Source organism: Rhagoletis pomonella, unplaced genomic scaffold (assembly GCF_013731165.1).
Source record: "Rhagoletis pomonella isolate Grant_MI unplaced genomic scaffold, Rhpom_1.0 Rhpom_scaffold_00004, whole genome shotgun sequence".
NCBI lineage: Eukaryota > Metazoa > Arthropoda > Insecta > Diptera > Tephritidae > Rhagoletis > Rhagoletis pomonella.
Genome location: NW_023458558.1, coordinates 60,659,437 through 60,676,918, shown reverse-complemented (window position 1 = coordinate 60,676,918; position 17,482 = coordinate 60,659,437). Strand labels below are relative to the sequence as shown.

Sequence of the window (17,482 nt, the reverse complement as noted above, 5' to 3'; positions counted from 1 at the left end):
TATTTATACTTCGATTATTGTGCGACATTACTAGTCATCATTAGGGATCGGTTTCTCAGTGCAAGTTTAAACTTAGATCACGTAAACTGCGTTTATCTTGAACCGATGGCTGACATTTGATTGGCTAATCTTAGTTTAAACCAGCCAGCGCGAGCATTTAGACTAAGTTAAAACCATAGCCGTGCACTGGAAAATTGTTTCGAAGTTAAAAGTTCTTTTTCTTGTACTGAAATTCAATATTTGTAAAATTATTTCGTCCTAAATTATTGAATAACATTAAAACACTGAGAGTAAAGGCTTAAATGCAAATCATACAAAAATTGATGAGCACTAATCCGATTTCCTTAAAGTATGTAAGTATTTTGGGCCAAAAAAGAAAATGTGCCCTCACTCTGGGTAGCGCAAATTTCAACTAGGATTGGAGATTAGTTGCTTACTCATCCTCCATCTAATTTCCTATGAGATAAGCCTGGCCCATAGGAGAGATATTCTGTCTTTTCTCTATTCCAGTACAGGGTGTACCTTTAAGAAACTCCATCTAGCAAACTATACATAGCAGACGCTGGTCGAAATCAGGATGTTGCGTAGAGAAGTCAACCCTCAAATTAGGTAGAATTCTACCTATGTATGCATGCAAATATCTCGATTAAAAGCAAAAAGGAAAGGTTAATTTATAGCCTTTTACCTGAGAAAGATTGTCCAAGAAGTAATAAGTATTCTAGTTGTGCAAAAACCCCAGTAATTCATATAATCATAGTTAAATTTCTTGATATTCTTTGTTCAAGTGGTTTGATGGGTTTTGGAAGGGGTATGGAGAGGGTATTTGGAATGCACACGCTCCTTGTGGAAGGCTATTCTAAGTAGGGTGCCAGGACCGCTGGGACAATAGTTTCAACGGCCGGGTGACCTATGAGTATATTCGTGACGTTAACTTTGTCCGTGAAACTCCGGATTTCAGATTTTGTCTAAGTCTGGGTTTTCTTCTGACCGGACATGGGCCATTCAATGCGTTCTTGCATGGATGGAATCTTCACGATTCGGAAAGTTGTGCATGTGGTGCGAAAAGCGAGGATGCCGGACAATTTGTCTGTGAATGCCCGATGCACTCTGACATTAGGGATTTATCTGTGATGGGGATTAGATGAACTGACGGACGGTTTATTTTTGACAATGTTCTCTTTTCGAGCCAGTATTTTGAAAGTCTGGGGGTATTTGCACGAGAGGTGTTTAGGCGGAGAAGGCGTGCCACCAGTTGAGGGGGTAAATGGTAGTAGTTACGGCTATGAGGTCTGACCGGAGACTTAATTTTGTTACCACGGAGAACAGGAGCCCCCAGAGTTTACTTTGGCCTGTTCTTGGGTACCGCCCCTCGGGGAGTATCATGGTGGTTATGGTTTAAATACCACCCAAATGCGGGTAGAGTTGACGTTTTGTTGACTCGATGTGGAGTTACATTACAACCGGGTGCCGGATCCGTAGTACGGCAGAGGTTTAGTTAATTTCTCGGGCAATCTTGTAGCTTGCTGAGTACCTATTGGCACAGCTTTCACCGCTTCAATAAACAGCAATGCCCAATTATTTTTTGTTAACATGTTTAGTTATTCCATTTTTAAATTTCTACAGGTCTATCGCATTATAATCTACAAAATTGATTTAAATTTTTTGTGCACCACAAATTATGCACAATAAAACAAAAAACACAATTTATATAAATATATATTTACATAAATGTGCCATTCACCTCATTAAATACTTTAACAGATGCTGGTAAATATGTACATACTTAAAAAAGTAAAATTTGCAAACAAACATAAACTCATACATATTTATAAAATGTAAACACATATTTAACTACATATGTACATACTTACGTACATGTTTGTATTTGGAATTACTGTCAAACGCCTGTCTAGCGATCTGTGCATTTCAAGTGGCAAAGGTAAATATTGAATTTAACGAGTTCCGATTGTAGTTTATTTTGAATTCCACTGTCATAAAAAGCTGCACTTAACAAATACACGCATCGCCATTTCTACGTACATATGTACATAGGTGTGTATGTTTTATTATTCCACAGCACGCGAATTAATGTGTCAAATTGCAAATATTTTAACTGCTTTCCCTAAGCACACGCACACAGAAGCACCTAAAAGTCTGTATATTAGGGTTCATAAGCTCATTTTGGCTTAAAATTTTAAATTGAAGACGCATCTACATAGACGTAAATTCTAATTCTAATTCTATCTGAGCTCTATGATAGGAACTGAGTCGACTTACCCACGGCTTTGATTCAAAACAACGCCTTTGAAAAGGGGCACATATTAACCTAAAATTACACCACAATCAAGCTCTCTGACTTGGAAGAAATCTCTTTAAGAGCAGCGTACTTAACCAAACTGAATTACTGATGTATTTACAAAATATATCTTGATTTAATTTTTTTCTTTAAGAGCCCTTTCATCGCATTCACACTAGTTGTAGTCTATGGTAAGAGAAACTACTTAGGTCGAACACTTAATAAAACACGAAATACTTGATATCAGCTCCATTTAAAAAATACATGCCCTTCATAGCAAATGGACAATAAAAGAGCCTCTACTATCTAAAATCCCTACCACTCCCCAGTACTTACTACACGACAGCGTATCCAAGATATTTTTCTTCAAAAATAAGTATATTTGCTTCAAGCAAAAATCCCCCAATCAAATAACGACAGCCCTTATGTTTTTTCCCAGTAGCGAAAATGGTCACCGGTGACATCGTCACTAATGAGGATTTAGTGAGCGACATATAGCTGACAATGACACTGGTGACAATGTCATGCAGATGTACTCCTATCAAAGACTTATAACAGACAATGTCTTGCAGCGGTCACTTATAAAAAGTCCATTGCAAGATATTGTCGCTTGAATGTCATTAATGATCATTGCATGACCAAGTCATGCAGAGGACATCAACGACGAAATTACCATTTATATGAAAAAGTCATGAACGACTTCCATACAAACGGAGCCCAAAGCTATTTAAGACGTAACTTTTCCGTACAAAACTCTTAAGTGACTAATGCATGACATTCGCTACGGGGTTGTTTTTGATTCTTTGTTTCATTTGTATGTACATTGTACATATTTACCTTTTTAGGATACTTACGATTTTTAGTTTTTTCATAGCTTTTTATTTGGCATAAAATTTATTTCAATATCGTTTCACACACCAATGCTACCAACTTAAAGATAGGCGATGCCAATTTTATACCCTATTGAACTTGTCCCGATAAAAAAAAAATTGTTTGCCCAAAAAATTAGCATTCATTGCTATCGAGTAGCGTTAAGTTGTGCAATATGAACGAGTTTATACAGACATAAACATACATGCTTCATGTTTACAAAAGCACAATTTCACGTACTTCTAAATGTCGGTTACGTTATTTTGGCGGTTAGGGCTCGATATATTTTACAATGAAAATAAGAGGCATTTTTTATTTTATTTTACCGTTTTCTCTCAAAAATAAATAAGAAAACATGTGAATTCTCTATTCAATTACCGGAAATAAGTACTTGTAATTATGTACATTTGTCTACAATCATTGTGAAAAATAATTGATTTTTTTTTTTGTTGATGATACAAAGCTACACGTGTAAAAAGTGACGTTAAGCTTATTCGCCCGGCTTGGTGCCGCAGTGATCACTACTCATAGAGTCTACAAATTACAGATAGATAACAGATTATTGAACTGCTGCCAGAAGGCGACCCTAACCACTTTTCCAGATATTTTGTATCCGAACCCGCTATACATATGTACATGTTTCGATGGCAAGGCTGAAGCATTAATAAGTCCACTTTCGTAGATACGAGGGTAACCCTGAAAGTTTCCGAAAAAAAAACATAGAAAAAATAAACATTTTATTCAAAATTTTCTCTATAAATAATGGTTTTGAATGAATTATGCCTACGCAAACATGTCTTGGATAGCGTAGCAGGAGTTGAACTGATGAGGCTTATTTTTTAAGCGCCGCCGATGGCCGCCAACCCGGAAAGGTACTATGCGCAAAAATACTGTGGGTAGCGTAACCCGAGTTTACATTTTCGCTATGAAAATGATAACTTTACCCCATTTCCAAATGGGTTCCCTGCCTTGGAGTTGTCAGAGAGGGGAAGGGCAACTTTCCTTACCGTTTGGACTGTACTCTTTTTAATAGAAGGGGTTTTAGGTGCCGCACCCTCACCCCCTCCGACCACACCACAAAACCCTTGTGCAAATTACCGAACATTTCCCAATTAGTTTTTTGATTGCGGCCTAATTTCACTGAGGATGGTCCTCTGCAATACCGTCACAATTCAAATTAAAAAAAAAAAAAATGTTAAGTGGCTCCGTGAATTATGGCCACGTGTATTAAGACCGCAATCAAAAAGACGGAAATTTGGCGGCGTGGACATAATTCATTTCAATAAGTGCAATTAGGCCCCAATCCCATAATGAAACTAGCCTCGCGGTTTCGATTTACATATAGTGATTCATTGAATTATGCCCACGCGGCCTAATTTCCATTTTTTTGATTGCGGTCTTAATACACGCGGCCATAATTCACGGAGCCGCTGAGGACCATCCTCAGGCCGTCTTGAGAACATTTTTGGGATGTATCAGTAACAAATTGCATTTCAAGAGTGCTAAATAAACCTCAATAAACTTAAATATCAGTCACCTGTTTATTTTTATATATGCAGCTTTCGCTTATAATCAGACACTGTAAATAAAACATATGGGGTTTGTGTGTAATACTCAAAATAAACAAATGAAATGAAATAGATAAGTAAAATATAGAATTATCTGTATATACAATGGGCTTTGTATCCGACATATGTACGATTTATTCCTCTCCTACATATGGTACGATTTATTCTCCTCATGTTCTTACTCTGAGAACGAACTCATAGCCGATCTTTGTTGTCCAACGTTCATTGTGTATTGGAAATTCACTCGAGATGGGTTCGGAAAAAAATAAAAACCATAGTAATAAGAGAGGAAGTGAAATCTAGCTCATTTTCGAAGGTAAATATAAGACAATCACTCTCTCTAATTAAATTTTCAATTCGATAATGGGCTGGATTTCGAATTCATAACGAAGGAAAAATACATTGGATATCCAAGATTCCGTTTTGCAGGAGAATGGCCTAGTTCTCGAATCGAATAGTAATCTATTCCACATTAGTTTTCCAAGGTGAGGCTCAAAAAAAGATTGGATTTCCAATCATTTTCAAATTTTTAACCAAGCTCAATGTTTATAGGGCAATCCAAAACTTCCCAGCCAACAAAGAAACGTAAATTTTGTCGATAGCGCAGTTTAGTTCAATTTTCCGTATCCGAAAGCAAATAGAAAAACTCCTACAGTTATCATCAATTTTCGTACCCGAAAAAGATGATGTCATTTGGAAGTAATAATTGTGTTTTATTTGCTCAAGCTAAACATTTGAAAGAATGCATGCGTAGTTGGCAGTGGCTGAGCGTGCAGAGGTGTGTACTGCTATTTGTTAGCTTCCAGAAGGTGCCGAATTCCGTCAGGTGCTTCCTAATTTTATTTTATTTCTTTTGGACAATGAAAAAGTATCTATGAAGTGCAGGAAGAAAGCGTATTGAACGAAAAATTCAATCAGACAAATTTCAGAAAAAAACAGCCGAAAACGTATCCGTTTCACATAATGTTGTCCATACGTTCTGTCGCTCTTTAGTGGGAAAACGGATCGTCAAAGTATCCGGAAATAATATCAGTAAACGGACAAAAATCCGCACTTCATCAACTTTTTTGTCCTTTTCCGGATCGGTTGTCGGATTTTTTGCTGGCTGGGTTCACACTATAAGCTATTACCAGCAATTTTTTGCGTGTGAACAAATAACAATTAACATAGTTTCACGAATGTTTATAAGTAGATATGTACATTCACATACGTGTGTATGTATGTATATATGTATGTTTATACCCTGCATAAAATGCGACTAATCGGGATAATTGCGGAAGCAATCGCAAAGGAACATGCGAATATTTAGTAATACTTTTTGTCTCTTTCTATGCAATGAACTCTTCGCTTTTGTTCGAGCATGTCCTAACTCGAGGCTATTTTTTCCCCTATATACCCAAATGGGTATAAAAAGCAATTAATAGCTTTAAAAAACTTGTAAACAAAAATTTGCGCCAGCTGTGACTCGATCCGGGGTCGTAACGTTTGTTCAGCCAATGTCGCATTTGGAATTTCGTTGATTAAATGCGCACATACATATCGTCGATGTTTTTGCAAAACCGAACATCTCACGTCACTAAAATTTTACAGGAGAGCGAAAAGACGGGTTTTGTCTGAAGACATTGTCTTGATAGGTAGTATTTTCTCGAGCTATTAATTTACAAATCTGTTGTGTTAATAACGATTTTATGATTTGTATGCATTAATCTCGCTGCCTGGAGTTTGGGGTACAAAATCATCGTGCCTACGAAAAGTGAAAGATAAAATAAAACCAGAGGCATATAGCGCGCGCTGGCACTCGTTGGCATTGGAAAATGCAACGGTTAGCGCTCCATTTTAGGGAAGGCAGTTACGTAAAATTTAGTCAATTCAATATCTACGCCTTAACTTTCCTGCTGGGCATGCTCTTTGTAAATATGTATGTATACCATAGACCCCTGACAGTGAAAACTCTAATGATCAGCAGAAATTATATAAAAACACTAACCGAATAATTCGCATATACGTGATAAATGACTCATAAACTGATCAGCGACTTTTTTCATACAATTTAATTTTGTTTTTGCAATTTACATTTGAACCCGCTAAGCACTTTTCCAGTGCAGTGCACACAAGTTATTTTCGCATACGATCAGCTGTATGTGCATGCACTTGTATACACACCCACATGTAAAGAATATTGCTGGGAACGTCTGTACACAAGCACGGAAATTCACATACTAGTACTTATTCTCTGTATTTGTTTACGAAAATTCTAAATAACTTAACGCGCTAATTCGAGGTTAATTTTTATTGTAATTAAACTTTATGAAACTTTTTAAACGGTTTTACTTTTAACTGTTAGTAGTTATCTGTGAGGAGTTGGGATAGAACGTCATTTCAGTTTTTAACCGACTTCCACAAAAGGAGGAGGTTATCAGTTCGTCGGAATATTTTTTATTTTTTTATCTTTTTTATGTATGTTACCGCATAACTTTGGACCACGTCAACCGATTTCGATAATTTTTGCATCGGAAAGGTAGTGTCTCAGAGGTGGTCCCATACTAATCTGGTTAAGATCCGATCAGTGGATCACGAGATATATATATATATATTTTTTTTTTATATGAGAGTTGAAGTCGGTTTTTTTTTGCTAAAAATTACTTATTATTCTGAAAGATTTGAAACCTACTTAGTTCAGAGAGCAAATCGAAAAATGCTATGCTCTACTGTATGTATGTATATAGTATGTGTCTATATACATATATGTACAGTGACGAGCAAAACTGTAACATGGTGTGACACTTTTTAATGCAGCCATCGCTATATTTCCAAGTTCTAAAGACTTTCATCCTTTTGTTGTATATTCTTGTTGGTACATCCCTGCTCCCTCTCTCATAACGATTTGAAGTCAATACAACAACAATAAAAAAACTAGCAGACACAAATGTAAATTAAGGCAGATGTTACAGTTTTGCACTCACTCTCAGTTTTGCATTTGACAGTTATCTTTTATTTAGTTGGAAGTCAGATGACTTTTTTCTATATCGTAATTTATTGAAGAAGTGATCACCAATAAATAATATGGTTAATCACGAAACATAAATGTAAATAATAGATTTACTGCGGAAAGGCGGGACCGCATGAAAAGTGGCAAAAAATTTTGGAATTTGCTACTTAAAAATGTTAAGTCTTAGAAAAAATATAGCCTAAAGTGTTCCCAAGGACAAAGGAAGTCTGTTAAAAAATATTACGGTACGATATCTTGTGAACTTAGAAGCAAGTAGCGATGCAGCCACTATTACAGAAGCGCTTAAGGTATTAAACTTTAATGCAAATCAATAGACAGCGAGGCGAAGAATTGCCAACTTGAGCGCAAACGCATCATAAAGAAGAAAAAAGCAAATTTGATCATAATACATGTGCGAGTGTGGCAGCATTTCGCAGCATCGCACGAAAACCGAACCGTTGCCTATTGGGATATGTTAGGCCGTTCAGAATGCAATAAAAAACATATTTTTGATAAAACTAAATTAATCGCTTTCAATCAGATGGCCGAGCATGGTATTGGATCAAAGACCCAAATTAAGCCCAAGCGCATCATGTACTGCAAACTGTGAATCACAGTGGTAGGATCTTAATTGTTTGGGGTTGTATTTCAAAAATTTTGTTGGTCCGTTGGTACGCATTATGCGTAAGGAACAGTATCTGTTCATATTTCAACAAAATTTGCAAGATGTAGTCGAAAAAATGAGAGTTTCTGCTGAAAAATCACCCAAAACACACTGCACATATTCGCAAAGACTGGATACAAAACGGAAAATTTGCTAATTTCAAATGACCTCCACAATCCGCGGACATGAATCTCATCGAGAATTTGCGAAATCAACTAAAAGCACAGCTTAATAAGTATCAAAGTCCGTAAAATCGAGTACATGAGCTGTGAAAGCAAACTAAGGATATACCTCCAGAATTTTTACAAAGATACAAATAAGGTATGCCAAATCACATCCAGGAACTGAAACAGGCAAAAGACTACTGAACTTTGTGTTATTAGTTCTTTTTTTCCGTGAAAATTGTTAAAAAGCTCTTAAAAGTATATGAGTGCAAAACTGTAACATCTGCCTTAATTTACATTTGTGTCTGCTGGTTTTTTTATTGTTGTTGTATTGACTTCAAATCATTATGAGAGAGAGAGAGTAGGGTTGTACCAACAAGAATATACATCAAAAGTATGAAAGTCGTTAGAACTTGGAAATATAGCGGTGGCTGAAACAAAAAGTGTTAAACCATGTTACAGTTCTGCTCGTCACTGTATATTGGACGGTAGCATAATTTTTACTATTAGACCTTCCGTAAATTAGCGTGCTTACTAGGTGTATGCACTAAAATAATACATTTTATTAAGAACAACATTTTAATTGCTAATTAAAACGCGCGCGTGCCTTTGCATTCCGAACGCTTAAGCCAGTGGAACAATGACATTAAATTGTATAAAGTTAAGGGAAGCACTTTGTAAACACTGAAAAATTTAAGTTAAAAATGTTAAGTACTAACGAGGCTTTGATGCAAATAAGTATATAGAACATATGTATATATGTATGTATTAAGGTTGTGCCCATGGACATAAAACAAATTTTGTTTTTATTTAAAAACCAGAGATGAAGTAGTATAAATTTTGATTTTTAATCCGCTATTCCGAATTATCCCTTAGCTTTCGCTATTGGCTATTATTAACAAACTTTTATGAAATTTTTTTTTCAAATGTTTCGGTTAAAAAACATAGTTTCATCAAAGTTGTATATATGTAGATGTAAGCATTTGCAAAATATAATTCGACTAAAGGATATACTCGTAGCTATTGTTTTCATATATTTATGAAAAAATGCGTTTTATAATAAATTGCCTTTAACCCCTTTCGGAAAAGACCACTTGGTAAGAGCTAGGCTAGGTACCTAATCCGAACAACATATAACTTAAAAAAAAAAACAAAGCATAAGACAAAAAAGTCGTAATGCCAAATTTTTATTTTTTTAACCAAAAAAAAATATCTTGATAAATTATTAAAAAGAAAGTACCTAGGCCGCGCCACGGAAATAAAACTTTTATTGATTCACATCTTGATCATACCATAATCCTAATACTTGTATGACTGAACATAGTGTAACATAACACTAGGTTGAGTTTTGTTGACTTAATCAAATCCAGAAATTAATTTTAATTTTGATTTAAAAGTCGGTGATCAATTCAGAAATAAAATTAAATGGTGGTGAATTAAGGTGAGGTGACATAAGGTGGGTTAGGGTGAGTTGAAGTGAAGTGAGGTGAGCTGAGTTGAGTTGAGGTGAAGTGAGTTCAAAGGGGGGCTCGACTACCAGTTTTAACTTTGTCTCTTAATGTTTATCTGTATCCCTCCCCCTATCTCTTTCCTTGTTTCTACCTCTATCCCTTTCTTTATCTCTCTCCTTATCTTTATCTTTATCTTAAGAAAGAATAATCTTGTCTATATACACATATGTATATTCATCCTTATCGTTATCCTAGTATTCATCGTAATCTGAATCATATCCTTAAACCGCTATTCACAAAAGAAGTTTCACATCAAACATTTTTATGCAATGTTTCTTTTACTTAGAGCTTCGTTTAACATGGTTTGCATCCACCTAAAATTGTTATAACCGGATTTTAATCTCTCCATTTTTCCGTCCTCTGCTTTTTATCAAACTTTTGCAGTAACCAAAGACGGCAAAAAAATGATACCACCTGTTAAAACAATGGATTGTGCCAAAGCTTGGGTGCAAGACCGCACGAGACGTACCTTCAATCGCAAGACGCTATACAAACGCCTGCCCATACTCCATTGGTTGCCCAAATACAGTACCGAAGATGCTGTGGGCGATGTGGTAGCTGGTCTGACTGTGGGTTTAACGGTAATACCACAGGCGTTGGCGTACGCAGGCGTAGCTGGACTTCCAGCAGCTGTAAGTTGAAGTTATAAATATTTACTTTATTATTTATAAAAAGCTATTTTGATTAAAATTGGAGATAAGCCTGGTATGCGGTAGATATCCGGAAGCCGGTTGTATTTTTGTTGTCCGACTATTTTAATGTTTTTTTAATATCAAGTTGAAGAATTTAAGTTAAAAATGTTCATATTTTTCGTTATGAAAATAATCATACCCACTTGAAAGGGCAATAAACTATTTCTATATCCGCATCATTGCATAAACCATTATCAGCCATAACAGTTATTCGCGGTCCCTGAATTTACAATTTTAAATAACAAGATCGTGAAATTCATCAGGGACAGCAATCCACCGGATATACGCATATGGCTCTTATTTATTACATTATCTCTGAAATGCGGTTATCCTGCAAAATTTCTATCAGGCACATCCCTAATTATAACACATTTTATGTCGAATTTCCACTGAGCATTAGAATAACCAAAATGGTAGATTTTTTTTGTAAAATGCCATAGGTATACGCGTATTATTTAATGCGCATCTTTGTAATTTGCGTATTTTAATTCCCAGTGGAAATGCGGAATACAAACGTACGTATGTGTGTATGTACACAGATATGTACATAAATTAATCTATTATTTTATTGATATTTTTTCTTTTCGCATTTTTCTTTGCAGTATGGTTTATATGGTTCCTTTTTGGGTTGCTTCATCTACATTTTACTTGGCAGTTGTAAGGACGTGCCAGTTGGCCCTTCGGCTATCGTAGCGCTACTAACTTTTCAAACCGCTAAAGGTTCCGTGCCGCTGGCCGTATTACTTACGCTGCTTTGTGGTATTGTGGAATTGTTTATGGGCATTTTTGGTTTGGGCTTCCTATTGGATTTCGTTTCTGGTCCTGTCTCATCCGGTTTCACATCAGCAGTTTCATTAATAATTGTTGCATCGCAAGTGAAAGACATACTGGGCATACCGGCGCCTGGTACAACATTTTTGGAAATTACAACACACATTTTCGAGAATATCAAGCAGACACGCGCCACGGATACGATTTTGGGTATCACATGCATCGTGGTGCTACTGATGATGAGGGTAAGTTTTTAGTGCACATTTTTTCAATAAAAAATTGTACTCTGTTCATTGGAAAGAATTTTTAGAATCGTAACATTTGTGTTATTTATTACCCGCAGTTGTTATCATCATTGAAGATTGGTCCCAAGGAGCCTACTCTGCGCTCGAAGACCCAAAATATTTTCAACAAAGTCATGTGGCTGATTGGCACATCCCGTAATGCCATATTGGTCATCGTCTGCGGAATCTTGGGCTATATGCTACATTCCGAGGGCGAAAACACACCCTTCCGCGTTATCGGTTACATTCCCGCGGGCATGCCTACTGTACAACCACCACCATTCCACATGTCCGCCAATGAGACATTATCCGGGCATGAGGAGAACTTCATTGACATGGTTAAAAATTTAGGTTCTGGACTTATTGTGCTGCCGCTCATATCGCTTATGGAAACTATTTCGATCGCTAAAGCCTTTGGTAAGTATATATATTGTTTTGTCTTCTCCTGTCACTGTCATGCAATTGAAATTAACCAATAATTTACTTCCAAACAGGCAACGGCAAACCAGTGGATGCCTCGCAAGAACTCATCGCCATTGGCATTGCAAATATTGCCAATTCCTTCGTGCAGGCCTTCCCAGGCACAGGTGCACTGAGTCGTGGCGCAGTCAATAATGCTAGTGGCGTGAGAACGCCGCTCAGCAATATCTACTCCGGCAGCTTAGTGATCGTTGCGCTAATCTTCTTTACACCCTATTTCTTCTTCATACCCAAATCGACATTGGCGGCGATTATCATTGCTGCCGTTATGTTTATGGTCGAGGTGCGCGTAATCAAACCAATGTGGCGCGCCAAAAGTAAGTTTCTGCTGATTTATCTCAAATTATCAAAGGATTTTTCTTAACTTTTTTTTCATATTTTCCATGTATAGAGAGTGATCTTGTCCCTGGTTTGGGCACATTTATCGCCTGTCTGGTGTTGCCGTTGGAAATCGGCATACTAATTGGAGTCGGCTTGAATGTCATATTTATTCTGTACCATGCGGCGCGTCCCAAAATCACAACCGAAATCCTAACCACTCAGGCCGGCAATGAATACCTCATGATCACGCCAGATCGTTGTTTGATTTTCCCCTCTGTGGATTATGTGCGGAATCTGGTAACAAAACACTCCATGCGACAAAATGTACCCGTCGTTATCGATGCTTCGCATATTTACGGTGCTGATTTCACTGCAGCCACTGTTATCGAATCGTTGTTGAGTGATTTTGCTGCGCGCTCACAATTATTGTTCTTCTACAATCTTAAACCCAGCATTTGCGCGTTATTCGCAACGCTTGCACCGGCGGAATTCATTGTCTACTATCAGGAGGAACAGCTGGATCAATTGCTTAAGGATCGGAATTATGAACAAAAGAAAACGATAACGGTGTAGCTGAGATTTATGCAGTAATGATAGAAACCGTTGCGCGGTTGTTGTCAAAAATGTGATTCGTGTCGGGTCTGCACGGCCCACGCTACAAAATGGTTGGTTAACTATTCTTGCTTGTATTAGCTTTTATTGATGCTATGTGTTTTTTAATGTGTTTATAATTATTAAAGCTTGATTAATTTGATCGATTTTTTTAAAATACGTCCCTAATTTTAGTTGCATGTACATTGAGTATGTATTTACATATGTAGCGAGATTTTACATATGTTTAGATTTAAACCTGTTCATATGGAGTATTAACTTAGTATTGATTACCAAAAAGAAGAAGTCCTTTTTAACTTATACACAATCAATTTATGTAAAGTAAATATTTATGAATTCGAAGCGGCAGAAAGCTTTCCCACACATACAAATGTAAAACAACTTTTTAACTTATTTATTATACATATCAGAGGCAAAATGCAAACGAAACGGGAATTGTTAAGGATTAAGACGAATATTTTATTTAAACGAAATGTAAAGTACAATAAGAAAAAAAGAAACGCTAAGAGTGCTATAAAGTTGTTGAAAAGAATCGAAGTAGTATTTTCCTCAATCGATTTAGCTATAATTTGAAAACACATTATTATAATTGGGAAAACTATACCCATTACATATCACTATCATGAATTTAACACTTTAAATACTTCATTTACTATGAAACTTACATACACAATACATCTTGTACATTGTTGTACATTCGATCAATTAAAAAGAATTCCTACATTCAAACATACAAAAACATTCAAGAACGTCCTTTAAAAATAATACATAAGTAAGTCATTGAATGCTAGTGGTTTGTACTTTTAAAATCATGTTATTTTAAGTATGTAGTTATATATAGTGATATATTAGGTTTATATATAAAAAAAATGTGTACATTTAATAATAGTGAGAAGCATAAATTATTACTTAAATAGTTATTAAGTAGCCGTGCAATAAAGCAATTAGGATGAAAAAAGTGAAAATGTGTTTGATTCAAATCATCATTGTTAGATGCATTAACAACTGTGAACATATAGGCCGTCTATGCTAAATGATAAATGTGCATTTAGCACATAAGCACATAGCCTATAAATTTTACCCTAATGGTACATTTACCCATACGCAATTCTATACCTACATGGGGCTATTAGACAAGCAATTTTAGAAGCGATTGGTTGAATCAACTTTCATTGAAAGTGATTAGTTGAAAGGCATTCACGCCAGGCGATTGTTGCTTTTAACTAAAAGTTGGTGTAAACGGCCTTTCAGCTAATCGCTTTCAACGAAGTCGATCGGCTGCTTTTCGTTCAACTTTTGATTCAACTAATCGCCTGTGAAAGTTGAATCATCTAAATATAATGTAAACACCGCATAAAGCATTTCAGCATTAAAAATCTAAATGCTAAAAGAACTCTGAAATCTTCAGAAAATACCACGATTCGTTCGGGCGAAACCGAACTTTATATGTATACCCGGCGTATAGTTGTTTCACCTTTCTGTACATGAAAAGTTGGAGAGGAATTTCTTCTTCTTCTTTATTGGCGCTGTAACCGCCTAAGCGATATTGGCCGAGTCCAAAACAGCACTCCAGTCATTTCTCTTCTGTGCCAACTGACGCCAATTGCAAATGCCAAGTGAAGCCAAGTCCTTCTTCACCTGGTCTTTCCAACGCAGAAGAGGCAGGAGCGTTTCTGTCCATTCGAACGACATGGCCAAGCCAGTGGACTACGGTTGCCACAAGCTTAGAGAAAATGTTAACAAAAAATTTGAGAAATATTATCAAAGAGTTATCAAAAATATTAAATGGAAACTTTATGAATGGGCTTATTTAATTTAAACTTTATAGTACGGGTGTAACTGGGAGCTAATTAACAAAATTTTAAAAACCTAATTATGTAATAATTCCACTTGTACTCGTTTTGTTTACGTCTGGCGTACGTCAAAACATCCAAAAATTGCGCGAAAAGATTTTCTAAAGCGGTGTCTTCTTGATAACCGATCCCTCCATTCGTGTCACACCATCAAACGCACAAGCTGTACCAAACTCTTAACAAAAATGTGGAAGCCAGGTCTTTATAAAAGGGTATTTTGAGACATGTATAGCATAATTATACGCAATTTTGATTTTTCACGGCATGTCGGTTAATTCACGTTGAGCGAAAAAAATTAAATATTGAACTTCTCCTCGTCGTCATCTTTCTTATACGAATAATAACTCATAAGGGGTATTCTCTGAGTCTTGCAAAGCCCTTGCATGGTGCACAGATTGCACGGATTGCACGGTAAAAACCGGTTTTCGTATGGGACAGCTTTGCAAACCGTGCCCCTATAATTTCGCATACATGCACATAATAATAATAGATTGGCGCTTACACAACATGTTAGTGTTTGGCCGAGCTTCTCCTCCGATTTGTAGCGAGCGCCTTGATGTCACACAAAGCGAGTGGCTAAGTTTTTACGAACGGAGCTTGTATTTTTATTAGAAGCTGGTTTTCATGGCAGAATACACTCGGAGGTTTTCCATCGTTTGATGTTGGTCGGAACCTTTCGGAATGGAATGCGCTCTCCCAACCATTACACCACAGCGGCCGCTTGTATGTACGTAAGGGTGATTCAAAAATGCATGTGAAAAAGTAAAGTCGGAATTTTTATGCCCGCACCCCCTAGGAATGTTCTATACCGAAAAAATAAACCCCTCTTTTTATACCCGAGCGCACTTGTGCTCAAGGGTATATTAATTTTGTTCGCATAACGGTTGTTTGTAACAGCCAAAACGAATCGAGATAGATATGGACAAATATATACATAAATTATCAGAATGAAAAGAGAAGTCGATTAAGCCATGTCTGCCTGTCCGTCCGTCCGTGTACACAATAACTCGAGCAAAAATTTAGATATCTCAACGAAATTTTATGTGTAGTTTGCCCTTTATCCAAGGTAGGTTGGTATTAAAAATGGGCGAAATCGGACTGTAACCACGCCCACTTCCCATATGACGGTATTTTCGAAAAAATGCAAAAATTAATATGTGGAGTATAATTGTGGTAAAAAACAATATGTATTGTTATGAAATTCTTGGAAAATGGGCGTGACCTCGCTCACTTATGATGAAATGCTGTATCTCAGTAGCCTCTTCACCAATCCTTACCAAACTCTGTACGAGCTTTGGTCAGGGTCTTGCTAAGAGATATCTTCAAAATCGCTCCCTTCCCCTTCGTTTCGACAAAAATTACGTGCGAACAGATGTAGTAAAATTTTATTTTGACAGACAAAACAAAAACATAAAAACATGAGATCACTACGACGTACGCCAACAAAACAAAACAAATTATCACAACTAAAGCACAGAGAATTTTTCGCAATGCATGCGCCTTTTTTATTCTTTATACTAAATACATAAAAAAAAAACATAAAAATAAAATTTCTTAACTTTGTGCTAAACTCGGGAAAATTCAATAAAGTTGCATACAAACCTTCTAATCAGACTTTTTATAAAAATTTTGTAAATTAAGTTTTGCAGCCCATTAAATTTTAGTTGATTTTAGTATTGTAATGATTTTAGTAGAGTTTCTTTCATAGAAACTATGTTCGACAATTCTTTTTAGCAGCAAAAAAATGCTAAAAATCAACGAAATTTTCTGGCAACTTGAGACTTGCACTTTATTAATTGACTCAAAAGATACATTTTCAAAATTTTTCTTAAGAATCTGATTAGAAATTGTGATCTGATGAAAGAGCCTCCGAGGCAATAATTTCAATTCTTTTTAGCAGCAAAAAAATGCTAAAAATCAACGAAATTTTCTGGCAACTTCAGACTTGCACTTTATTAATTGACTCAAAAGATACATTTTCAAAATTTTTCTTAAGAATCTGATTAGAAATTGTGATCTGATGAAAGAGCCTCCGAGGCAATAATTTTTTACGGCACTGTTAAGTACACTAGGTTTCATGAAAGAAAAAAATTTGAGTACAAGATAACATTAAAATATCAGTCATATTTTTCGTTGCTGTGAACTTGTTTCAAAACTTCTGTATTTTCCCTAATATAATCGTAAAACTCTGTGCACGACATTTTGAACATATTTAGGTATATATTAATCAGCGCTTTGCACTTACCGATTGATTTTTCATAATTAAGTTAAAAACATATTTGAATTCCAAGTTGCCTGTAATGGGATTTGACTCTCTGGAAATTAACCAATTGTGGCAAGCTTCTTCGCGCACTCAGCTGCAGCCAGACATGTAAATTTGCATTAAAATGGTGAGTTTGAATCAACA

General features: G+C 36.1%; 1 protein-coding gene across 2 annotated transcripts in view; it reads left to right on the top strand.

Annotated features, from left to right (window-relative positions):
- LOC118737903 (sodium-independent sulfate anion transporter) overlaps positions 1-13,790 on the top strand; it is a 20,073-nt gene extending 6,283 nt beyond the window's left edge. The window contains exons 2-7 of one of the 2 annotated variants that reach the window (XR_004992855.1): positions 10,447-10,694; positions 11,357-11,770; positions 11,869-12,226; positions 12,304-12,606; positions 12,681-13,275; positions 13,351-13,790. Coding sequence is in view for 1 of the 2 variants with exons in the window: in XM_036468718.1 (XP_036324611.1) it covers positions 10,447-10,694; positions 11,357-11,770; positions 11,869-12,226; positions 12,304-12,606; positions 12,681-13,183 (1,826 nt within the window). In the remaining variant the exon portion in view is untranslated. Of the gene's footprint in view, positions 1-10,446; positions 10,695-11,356; positions 11,771-11,868; positions 12,227-12,303; positions 12,607-12,680 lie in introns of both variants that reach the window. The other variant, XM_036468718.1, reaches the window with a different exon arrangement.
- The last annotated feature ends 3,692 nt before the right edge of the window (positions 13,791-17,482 follow it).